The 13,197-nt window shown below is 33.6% G+C and overlaps 1 protein-coding gene across 1 annotated transcript in view; it reads right to left on the reverse strand.

The window, feature by feature from the left end:
- Positions 1-4,680: 4,680 nt before the first annotated feature.
- Positions 4,681-13,197, reverse strand: part of LOC125657978 (proprotein convertase subtilisin/kexin type 5-like) — a 17,398-nt gene continuing 8,881 nt past the window's right edge. Inside the window, exons 4-10 of the mRNA XM_048888963.2 lie at positions 12,803-13,159; positions 12,100-12,191; positions 10,926-11,040; positions 9,770-9,858; positions 9,291-9,406; positions 8,820-8,982; positions 4,681-7,025 (exon numbers count right to left, since the gene is read on the reverse strand). Coding sequence (XP_048744920.2) covers positions 6,901-7,025; positions 8,820-8,982; positions 9,291-9,406; positions 9,770-9,858; positions 10,926-11,040; positions 12,100-12,191; positions 12,803-13,159 — 1,057 coding nt within the window. The 3' untranslated portion in view covers positions 4,681-6,900. The remainder of the gene's footprint in view (positions 7,026-8,819; positions 8,983-9,290; positions 9,407-9,769; positions 9,859-10,925; positions 11,041-12,099; positions 12,192-12,802; positions 13,160-13,197) is intronic.

The following is a 13,197-nucleotide window of genomic DNA, read 5'->3' on the forward strand; positions in this document are numbered from 1 at the left end:
TCAAATTTTTTGGTCGGTTGAGATTTACGCAGTTTATGCGTATTTCACGTAGTTTATACGCAATTCTTATGTAAATCTTAAGCAGTAACTGTTGTGCGTGATTTTTGCGAGATGCATACGCAAATTTTTGGCTTTCCACGACCGTTCCACGTATGTTTAACGGTATGTTTCACGCTTGTACCTCAGATGTATCACTTATATATCGCGTATACGGCGTACGTATCGCGTTAAAATTACGTAATTGACGCACGAATCACTAATGAATTGCTGATAAACAGCGCAATAATCGCGCACGATTCGCGTATGGTGTCCCGATTTTGGGCCATATTTGGCTTTTACGTAGATTTACATGTTCTTTGCGTGGTTTATTCGTACTTCTTCCATGGTTTTATCTGGTTCATTCGGGATACATTTGTCAAAATTTCACGTAAAGACGCCAACTTTTCTCAATTTTTCCTGTATATCCACGCATTACCAAATTTCATCCGTGGAATATGCACAAATTGTGCGTAGTATCTGGGTGACATAGCCTTAATGTATACATGTATAGTTCCCGCCTACTGACGTCATGACAAGTTGATGATTTACATGCAAGTTGCTGATAATTTACGCATTGGAGCTTCAAAGGGTTTTCACAAAGAAAACAGTTGGAAATGTAAATATTAGTACATATAATGTCTATGGCTCTTTTGTCAAAAATGAAGAAAAATAGCGATAAAGCAACATTTGATGATCTCTAAAATCTAAAAGTCACCAGAGCACCAGGCATTCTGTAAATAAGTTATGACGTCTGTATACTAATGATATTGTGTTAACAACATAGTGTTATTATTAGTATACAGACGTCATAACGTATTTAAAGAAACAATTGTCTTTGCACTAGAGTGCCTCTGTTTAATTAAAGAAGTTGATTGGGTTTTCTTTCCTTTCCCTTTTTAAAAATTTATTTTCATGTTACACTCAATGAATGCTACTTTCTAAGAGCGTCTGACACACAAGATTTTCCTTTAGATGCTAAAGTTAGTCTACATGTTAACGTTAGTCGACATTTTTGGAACCGTATAATTTTCTGTGTTTCGGTTATAATTACTTTGATATGATCCTTATTTATTCGTGGTTCCCAGTCAGTTTCTAAATTAAGAGATTCTCTAGAGATGCTAAAATAGTAACAATCCTAATATAATAACTCAACCCAGTTGAACCTTGTTGAACATCAACAAGAGTGCAGCTACATGATTGTATCCCATAAGACGGACGTACGTGCTTTGAAGAATTGGTCTAACAAATATACATGTATTAAACGTTTTAGAAAGATTATTTCTTCCAAGAGAAGACCTACTTTTTATACGTCCTGCTTACTATATTGTCGATGAATTCAGATCACCCAAAGTCTTGAGAAAATATGACAATGATTTACAAGGGGCCGTTTTGGTATATATCGCTATAAAGTGATTTCACATATTCATGATAAATTTGAATGGGTGATATCACTTATTTAAATAAGTGATATTTCCTATTCAAATGGGTGATACTAAATGGCAAAAAATACCAAACCAGCACGTGCACCTCCTATGACACATTCCTATTGCAATCCAATCTCTACACAGAGTTATCATTCCTTACACTCACTTACACCTCTGATATTCCTATCAATAGGGCTGGTGCAATAGAACTACCCAATATCTACGTTTCAACCCAATTCAATGCTTCTTGTGTCACAAAAAGACTTAACATCTGCTCAATATTTATTTATTTACGTATATTTTTGTAACTGAAGTCAAAACCATACTTTATTTGAGCATACGTGCCATTTTACAAAAATCTTGTAAAACCCTTGAGACGTTATCGGCAGGAATTGGGTTGAAACGTAGATATTGGGTAGTTCTATTGCACCAGGCCTATTGATAGGAATATATAGTAATGGGAAAAATATTCAAATAGTTGCTTGTCCTACATTTTTCAGATATTTTATAAAATAGTTCTTAGTTTTATTAGCCGTAAAAAAGTGGATTTACATGTGGAATAACATTGCTTATTTTGAGACGTTAACACAGGTGCAAGTGAGAGCAAGGAACGACAACTCTAGGTAGAGATTGATTGCAATCCTCAAATAAATAGCTAAGGGAGTTAACCAGTATTTCATTCTGGAAAATTTTTAGCAACATACTTTATATAGACGAGAAACAGATCCTTGAGGTACCCCTACATAAATGGTTACACTGGAAAATAATTGATCCTTCAGTCTTTGAAATCTATTGTTACGGAACCAACCAAACGATTTCCAAATACGAACTCCATGCTTGCAGTTTATAAATCAAACTACCAAAACATATTCTATGTAAAGTTTTTTGATAAATTACAAACATTAAACATCCATACAACATGAATCATCTTCATCGATACTTTTTATAATACTGTGATTTGTCTATCATAATTGAAATAAGTTGAATGATCTAGCAAAAAGCCAAAAATAAAAAATTCTGTTTATGAGGAAAGCTATAAACATATCTAAAATTATGGAATATGGCTTATCACGACAGGACCAATGACTTTGTTAATTGCTCTAATACTAATATATATATATATATATATATATATATATATATATATATATATATATATATATATATATAAGCACAAACAAACAATTATAACACCCAACCTTACGTTTACCCCTAGGATCTAAACGATACATGTGATAATCAATTAATTAATATATAAAGCACTAAATAATCACAACTAGGTACTGAAAATTTATATATTTGTTGTTGTATATATATATATATATATATATATATATATATATATATACATGTATCAGATATAGCTTGTCATTTTGGATTTTCTAATTTGAAATTCAATAAAAATATGAGTTAAAATTTTCAATTTTCTAAGAATCTGAAAAATTTAGCTTTATTACTCCATTATCAAAATATTGCAAGGGACTCATCATTGGTTGCTTTGACAATACAGCTTATACTATCCATACTGAAATCTGCACCACCTGAGAAGGATTGTTTACTATTCAGTTCTTGAAAATTATGAAGATTTTTAATCCCCCCACCCCCAATATATTTCCATGCAAAACTTTTGAATCAGTATTGTCGCCAAAAACCTATTCCCGTAACAACTGATTTCAACAAACCTGAATCTGCACTACCTGAGGATGCTTGCATATTGATATCATTAATCATGGCCCTGTTGTTCTTAAGATTTGTTTGTTTTTTTAAATTCCCATATTCTGTCATATAAAAGTTGATGCCCTACTACATGCATGGCCCTAACCTACCAGGGCCATGGTTTGAATAATCTTGAATCTGCACTTCCTGAGGATGCTTGCATATCAATACACGATTAATCCTGGTCATGCTGTTCTTGAGATGTCCCCCCCCCACCATATATCACCATGTAAAACTTAATCTCCTATTGAGGACCCATCCTACCCTTTAGGGCAATCTGAGGATGCTTGCATATCAATTTGACTAATCCTGGCCTGCTGTTCTTGAGATTTCTTTTTAAACCCATATACATGTACCATCAAGTAAAAAATTTAATCCCCTATTGTGGCTACATCCTACCAGAAAGTCTATGTATGTTATGGAGAGCAGATACACAGCATTATTTCTGGTCCTCATTCTTATACTTGATGAAGTGATAGTCAATTTGATCTATAGGTCATAGGTCAAGTTCATATAAAGTCAGTACAATAATAATACTGTAGTCATTGTGAATTCAAAGGTTGAAGAATGTTATCAAATGTTTTTGTACAATATAGAATTAATGTTTGATGATGATAATCTTTCAATAAAGCCTTACAGTAGGAGAGATTAATCTGCTTTTCAAAGTTTCATTCCTTCTCCATTCTTTCATTTCCCTTGTTATGCCCCCAGAATCGAAGATTGGGGGGCACGTAGTTTTTGGCTTTTCCATCTGTCTGTGGCAAAAAAATTCTACCTTGCTCATATCTTTAACACCACAAAAGGCAGACCTTTCATATTTGGTGTGTGTATTCCTTGTGGTAAGACTTTTCCATTGACAACAAAATCTTTGACCTAGTGACCATTGGCCTTTCACCTGCTTTTAGAAAATTTTAACATAAACCATATTTTTCAAATCGCAAGAGGTATTACTTTTAAATTTAGCATGTGCATTTCTTGCGAGAAGATTTGTTGACCTTTGACCTAGTTTTTTTGGAAATTTTCAAAAAACATTATCCTTGATCATATCTTTTACACCATAAAAGGTAGACATTTCATATTTGGTATGTGCATTCCCTGTGACAAGACCTTTCCATCAACACCTCGAAAATCTTTGTTCTGGTAACCTTTACACTGATCTTTGACCTACTTTTAGAAAATTTGAATATAAGTCATAACTATCAAATCGTAAAGGTACTGTTTTTATATTAATCATCTGCATTTTTTGTGAGAAGACTTTTCCAATGATACCAGATTTATTGACCTTGTGACCTCAACATTGACCATGTTTTTGGAAATTTTCCAAAAATCTACAATGTTCCACTTTGTTGTAATTCGGGGGCATCAGTGTTTCACAAACACACCATATTCTTATCCTGATTTTTTCTTTCCCAAAAAAAAAATTGTGGCATTCAAAATAAGTGATTTCCATACCTTTACTTTTGTAATAGCAATTTATAAACAAGAAAACATGACAAAAACAAATTTTATCAAAGAATTTATTATTACATGTCGTAGAAAATAAATAATTAATTCCTTTATGAAGACATGAATACTGATCATACATATACATAGAACAACTGTAAGATGGACAGTGACACCCACATCCCAGTCACTTTACTCATATGAAAAAATGTAAGCGGCTCAAACTTTGAACCATTGCCCTGAAGGTCATTATCAAAATTTTTTTAATTTACACAAGGGGGCTGCACATTTCAAAGCTCAAATAAACTTATCGCTGTGATATTGGCACTTTTCTGTGGCAGCTGATAAATATAATTGTGGACAATCCATCCATCATTTATATTCTTGATCTGGCACAACCATATAAACAATGGAAAAAATGACACCAGAGTATTAAAATCGAGTACCAAGTGTTCTTGAGGAAATGAGTAACATATGAAATGCATATGTCCATGGAAAAAAAATCACTACACCTTCAGCCAGGACTTGAAACCACACTACAAATGGATTCCTGCAAATTACAAAAATTTTGCTCTGACAATTTTCACTCCTTTGTCTTGGACCTTAGTCATCCCCTGTAATTGGTGTCCTTAATGTGGTCTTATCCTGGAATTGAGAACACTACATAAAGATGGCTGCTTGCATATCAACTTTTTGAATTATAGCCACCATTGTTGTTTAGAGACTTTTGAAATATTTTCCTGTGCAACAACTTAGAACCCAGTTGATCCTTATAAGCCATTGGGGCCATGATTTGAACAAAATTGACTAAACACTTTACAATAAACAAATGCAAAAAAAATTTCAGTTCTTTTCTTTTTATTTTGCATTTATCTCGCCTTGGAAGACTTAATGTGGCCTATCACCAGCACAGAGCTGAACTAGCTTAGGTTTGTGGCTCTGGAGCCTAATATCATATACTTTATATAGCTCGAACATTGAAAATCTTGTCTATCTTTTTTCTAAAATTATCAATTTCAAAGCTAGTGGGTAAGGAATGGAAGAATGTGAAGAAGCATGAGGTGGCGTGTTGGTATTTACATGTATTTAATATTATTTAGTGATATTACTTCAATGACTCAGTGATATTTGTTGTTTTTTTTTTAAAAAATCCTTTCAAGAAATTTTCACTCAAATCAAGATGTAGCCATCTTTAGGTGAAGTGTCATAAATTTAGACCTATGCTTGGTGCTCGATCTAGACTACGTTTTACAAAAGAACTTATGACCAGAATTTTCTTTTGTAATCTATTTCATTCTTTATGTTAATTAATTAAAATATACCTTTTTTATCATTCCGGAAAAAATCACAAAAAATTTGTATAAAATAATTGAGAGCCTGTATCACTCTTTCAATGGTAAAATCATGTTTTAATGAGCTGTTAAATAAAATTTTAGTGTAATGAGTCACCATGAATCAGTTGAGTGATGTCTACTTAATAAAACCCCAAAACAAAATGATTATTAAAGTGTTATCATAAATGATGAAGTGTTTAAGTAATATCACCTAATCAAATTGAGTATGTGATATTTCCTAAACTAATAAGCAACATCACTTCATCCTTACTGTGACATCACTAAAACGTAATAAGTCCAAAACGGTACCTCATAGAAAAGATAATGGACAGACAGAAAATGAGATTTCATATTAGAATCGTTTACCTAGACCTTTACCTACAGTTGGCTAAGAGTATGGAGGGGTTGGGGGGGTTCAGTACTGGAGAACAGTGTTTGAGCATTTTCAATGATTTCACTCAGAAAACATTTCATTAACACAAAAGACTTGATTGTAAACACAACGATGTGAATCACAGGCAAAGACAGGAATGAATGAGTATGATGGTTCCTAGGAACTGTTCACAATTCTGTTAATGAATATGATGGTTCCTAGGAACTGTTATCAATTCTGTTAATGAGTATGATGGTTGTCAGCTTTTTGCGTAATGAAGATATGCTGACAAATGAATCCATATTGCCTTTCCGAACACTTGTATGTATCTGTGTGGTGAATCTGTTTCTGTAAGTTCATGATTTGTCACTCTGATTTCTATCTAGTGTCTATAATCCCTGATAGATTATATTCATGTATCTGTGTGGTAAATCTGTTTCTGTAAGTTCATGATTTGTCACTCTGCTTTTTTCAGTTCCTATAATCCCTGATAAATCATATTTTTGGAGGCTGTGTGGTGAATCTGTTTCTGTAAGTTCATGATTTGCAGCTCTGCTTTTTTTTTTAGTTCCTATAATCCCTGATAGATTATATTTTTGGAGGCTGTAGTTAATGGTTGTGTTTCTTCTTGGAAATTCCGTACTCTTCTTGATTTATGTATTTTGTACACAATCACAGCCAAAATAATGAAAGCCACTGAAAAAAAGAATGATTATAAACACAATAGGCAAAAAAATCACCATTTTACAAACAAGAGATAAGAGTCAACAATCTAGAAAATTTTAAAGGAAGAACATATACATTTTGACCATAAATCGCCATATGAAAGTTAACAAGATTACCGCAAACAGTACAACATATGCCTGTTGGACCTTCAGTGCAATATCTCTATCCATTATGAAAAAAAGTCCAGAAAACTATTTTTGACCTACTTTTAGCCCTAAAGTAGGTCACAGTACACCAATCAAGTCCTCCGAGAGGAAGCTTGTGACAAAATTTCAAGGCAATACTTGTATCCGTAATAAAAAAAAGGTTTTTCTACAAAGCAATACTACACCTTGACCTTTGACCTTGCAATGCAATAGCTATCTTTTGTCTGGCACAATGTCTATGTATACCAAGTTTGATGGTCCTAGCCCTAATAGTTCTTTCTATATCCTGCCTACAAGGTTTTCCTACTAAAACATACTACGAACTTGACCTTTGACCTCTTACTTAGAAGAACAAAAGGCATCCTCCACTTGGCATGAGGAGTATGTGTACCAGGTTTGATGGTCCTAGCCCCAGTATAGTTTGGTTTGTAATCTGCCTACAAGGTTTTCCTATTAATTGATAATATGACCTTCACCTATGACCTTGAAAAACAACAGGCATCTTCTTCTCATCATGGTGATCAAATGTACCAAGTTGTAAGATCCTGGAGGTTATGGTTCATTTTGCATTTTGCCAACAAGGTCCAAACAGACCATAATACTGGTACGCCCCATTATGACGGGCATATAACAAGTAAATGTGGTGACAACATGCAATATGATTAAAATTGTCATTAGTGGCTGATTTTTATTATATATATAATCAAGTTGGTGACCTCCACTTAGAAAGCTTTAATCTGATTAAACCGATAAGTTCACATACCCTTAGAATCTCTGGCCAGATTTTTAAGAAGTCAATTAGTTTTAAAAAGTTTTAAAATGGCGGTTTATTTGCCTACTGCTTTATTAGGGCTGATATAAGGCCACTCGGGCTGATACGACATAAGATATGGATTTTAGCATGTAATATTCTCTGTATATAAAATTTAGAGGGCCTTAGGGGAAAATAGTGTGCCACTGCACTAATTGGGTCCCTTCTCTAAAGTAAGTATTTTATCATATATTATCAATATTATATAGACAACAATTCTCCATCTAAAATCCAATAAACAAACCTCTGTTAGAGAATATTTAATACTTATTATGCAATTTACCAGATCTGTGAGAATATTTATCTTTATAATTATGATTTAATAATCAGATCTGTGAGATTTTTATCCCTATACAATTCTATAATCAGATCTGTGAGAATATTTATTCGTATACAATTTTATAATCAGATCTGTGAGAATATTTATTTGTATACAATTTTATAATCAGATCTGTGAGAATTATCCCTATACAATTTTATAATCAGATCTGTGAGAATATTTATCCTTACACAATTTTATAATCAGATCTGTGAGAATATTTATCCCTACACAAATTTATAATCAGATCTGTGAGAATATTTATCTTTATAATTATGATTTTATAATCAGATCTGTGAGAATATTTATCCCTATACAAATTTATGATCAGATCTGAGAATATTTATCTTTATAATTATAATTTTATAAGCAGACCTATGAGAATATTTATTTGTATACAATTTTATAACCAGTTAATCCTTTGGCTAGAGCAATGAGACCCTGAGTTCAGACACTCGTCCTATGAAAAAGCTTTTGAGTTCACTCACCCACAGAAACTCCTACAATCAGAGCAATGAGTTCTTCCGTCGGATGACACGTCTGTGTTTCCGTGTCAGCAGAGAAAAATGGAATGTCACACGAATCTGGTGAGGAACTTCCTGCTGGACAAATGGCCGACACAGGGCAGAGCTTAGGGGTAGCCCATGCTGACTGTCAAAAATATACATATCACTTCAATGTATGTTACCAAATTCATTATACAACACAAATGTTAATTGTGACAGGGACTGTTTTAAATGTTCCTAAAATGTCCATCACCTACCAATTGGTGGATCTTGTTTAATTGATTACAAATGAATCATTTAATAGCCACTCATATCATATACACTAAGAGCACTATGGCTTTGACCAACAGATATCTGTTCTTGGGTCAAACATAACAGCTGTTGTCCGAGGACAGAGTCAATAACTGTATAATGTGGACTCTGTATATATAAATAGTACATGATGTAACTTACAGGACAATAGTAACCCTGGGGACAGATATTGCAGGAGGTGGACCCCGTCTCTGTAGTGTAGTAGCCATCTTCACACTGCGTGCACTGCTTTATTGATGGCTCAGCTTTGTAAAAACCTTTAAAAGAAATAAAAAATAAAATAGGATTATTTATCTGGTGCTTCGATGTACTTTACCATATAACAAAAAGGTTTTTTTTCCAGCATTATTTCTTATCAATCAGAGCTTAAAATAAAGAGCTGTCAAAAAGAAAAACAGATAGATGGCAAAAACAATATGCAGTCGTGATCTTCACACACAGATTGGTTTACATACAAAATTCTACTGCTTACTTATTCTCTCACCATAGGGCACATTACGCAAGCTTCACTTAGCGCACGGAACTCTGGGTAGAGAATGCTGCTTACTAATAGAGAAGTATCAGACAGAATTGAGGTTCAATGAATTAAATGTAGCACATGATTGCATATTGACACAAACCTTCTTGACATGGTTCACATTTGGTGCTATTCAATTCTCTGGTCTCGTGGCCTTTGGCACATGCTCCACACGTTTGACAACCTTCATCACTGGCAAATCAAGAAAACGGTCAAATATCTTTATCCCTTTATGTTACATATCAAAATGTAAAACTTAAAGTAGGGGTCTAGTAGCGTGACGTCATATCCGGATTGAACTCCTGTACTGGTTCACGTACTATTATTATCAAACGTATTTTTACATTTACCTGGATGTTTTTTAATTTTAAATTAGTGAAATGAATACAATAACACTATATCACTTATATTTGAGTAGACTATGGCTCCAATCTTCTTTCCATTTTTTGTCATCTAATTCGCACATAAAACCAGAGGTATATATTTATTTAATTGATATACAGGGGTATTACATGTTAAAATTATCTGTAAAGTAAAAAAAAAATTCATGATATGCAATAATGCACTTGTGGAATTAAATAAAACAATTCTGCACTTGTTATATATTTGTTATCTTCTATTATGTGAAAATCATGTGCATCTTCAAAATGGCTATTTTGGCCAAAAATGTAAATATAAATTGAGATGCTGTGAAAATATTATGCTGAGAAAGGGCAGATTTTTTAAATGTATTTTAACAAGCATTCATATGTGAACATAATATGTGAGTTTGAATGAAAAATCACAAGTCAAATTTTCAAAATATTCATATTAGTGGTGTTGCAGTGCCGTATTTTTTACTGCTGAGGGCCTGTATTGAGTTCAGTTTTGTACCACCATTATTAAAAAACATGAAACTATGTTAAAATTTCACTTTTAATTATTTAGTTAGACATATTTATTTCATATTTGAGGAAAAAAATTGCAGCATCATACCTCAAACAAAATTTTATGGACATATTTTAGGACTTCTTCAATGAATTCTGATATTGCCGTTTGACAAATGGGGGTACACGTATTAAAAATACCATAATTTACTCATTATACTGATAACCCCCCATTTATTTGTTTTTATCATACCCTCAAATGAACAATCCAAGTATTTAAACAAAAAAAATTGAGAAATCACAAGTAGGTCCAGGACTAGGGACCTACCTTAACCTAGATGATGAGTCCATACAATAACACAGACCAATGGGACACACAGAGAGCTGACATACCTACAGTAAGATCCTGCAGCGCACGGCTCACAGCGGGTTTTGTTACTTTTATTCTGATAATACCCTTTTGGACACAGCGAACATTTACTAGAACCATTGGTTGCAGAGAAACTCCCTGCAAAAAGATTTTATTCTCCATAAATCAAATCCTGTCCTGTTATTCTGCATTTTGATTTATCTAATAATTCTGTTTGCAATGATAAAAAAGAGTAGTTAATGCTTTAGTTGAAAATAATGACAATAATGATTTAAATGAACAAGAGGCCTTGCATAAACATTTAAACAGAAGTATTGCCTGTTGACAAACGTTACAAATCCTGGCATTAATATTCTAATAATCAGTGGGAGTGGGGGAAGTTGTAATAGAAACGACTCAGGTGACCTACAAATATGATTGTAAAACACTAGGCCTATGCCCCCAATGCTAGGCAATCACCCATCCATGGATCAATCATATAATTGAATTAAATGTACATGTAGCAGCTTGGTCAGTTAACCAAAAATAAAGATACATCTAACAAATTCATACATCTGAAAACTTACATCTTTATTCAATACATACCGTATATACTCGCCTATAGGTCGGTTCACCTATAAGTCGGTTGTATACTTTGTAGGCTATTTTGGAGGGATTTGCCATTGACCCACTTATAAGTCAATATAACTTTTTTTCAAGAATTGGTTGACAATTTCTAACGTTTTCACCTCTGTTTCATATAATATCTTGTGAAATGCACTGATATTTATTCATTTTATCAACAAATCAATTTCAATAATATACACTTAAGATGAAGAAAATCATTAAAATATGTAAAAACTTGTACTTTATGCATATAATCTTAGAATATATGAATAATATAATATGTCCAGTCAACATTAATCATGATAATCGTCGGAGTACGAAGTTGTTAAAAAACACACTACATTAAACTATCCAGAAAAATGCTAATCTTATTAGGACTCACCTATAAGTCGGATATAGAGTTTTGGACCAAATTTTAACTCCCAAAAATCTGACTTAAAGGCGAGTATATATGGTATCCACAGGACTTCACTCCACAGAAAATTCTAATATAACATTGTTACCTGGATGATATAACATTGTTACCTGGATGGTATAACATTGTTACCTGGATGATATAACATTGTTACCTGGATGATATAACATTGTTACCTGGATTACAAACTGGACAGTCCACCAGACCTGTGGATCCATTCCCGTACGTCCCGGCTGGACAGAGGGAACAGTTAACACATCCAGGTTCTCTTTGGAAAAAAAGATTTTTTTAATTTATTTATTTGTTGCATTCTACGCTTTATAATTTGCCCTTATATTAAATCATGAATTGTAGAAATAATTCCCTATATAGTGAATTACGGATATATTGAAGTAAATCCATGACTCAAGAAATTCATTGTATTTGAGTTTTATACATGATCCATATAGCCTGATCCATATAGCCATGCCTTAAAGCCTGAACCCCTGACATGGGCTACAAGTTTCACAAATTAAAAAAAGATGCAACCCCGCTCATTATCACCATGATCAGAATGCATTCAGTTTAGCTCTTTACGTATAAGCCTCTCTTAGACCAGAATCCTTGATCCAGGGACCATGAATTTTAAAAATTTCACCAGATGTCTCGTTCATCGTGATTATACATACACTTTCTCTGCTAAATGTCCCAAAAGAAAATTATTTAAATTTTTTAAAAACATTTTTTTAGATGGTGGGGGGCTGTTCTAGGGGCTGTGAAATTTACAATCTTTGCCTCTTTTTCCAGAATAAAGTTACTCACATCAACAAGAAAAAAACAGACAATCTTCCCAACTCTGATCAGAAAAATTCACTTGATAACATGATTATAACATGATACCTGCAGTAGGAATTTTCCGGACAGGGGTCACAGTTGCTACTGCTGTTTTCAGTCTGAAAATGTCCTTGGGGACACTTGTGACAAGAAGATTGACCGGTCAGATTCTGGAAGGATCCCGGAGGGCAGTCTACACACTGGGACTGCCCAAGGTGATCCTGAAATGTTCCTTTGGTGCAATTCTGACACCCACTTTGTCCTGCCACATCCTGGTACTGTCCTTCCGAGCACTGGCTGCACTCGGCTTGTCCGCTCATGTTCTGGAATGTTCCTGGTGAGCATGGATAGCAGTCTGATAGACCGGTCTCGTTAGCAAAATGTCCCACTTCACATGCTGTGCAGTTTGTAGAACCTTTTTCACTGAAATGAAATTCATCCTTAAAATTCCTACACCAATT

This window comes from Ostrea edulis, chromosome 9 (assembly GCF_947568905.1).
Source record: "Ostrea edulis chromosome 9, xbOstEdul1.1, whole genome shotgun sequence".
NCBI lineage: Eukaryota > Metazoa > Mollusca > Bivalvia > Ostreida > Ostreidae > Ostrea > Ostrea edulis.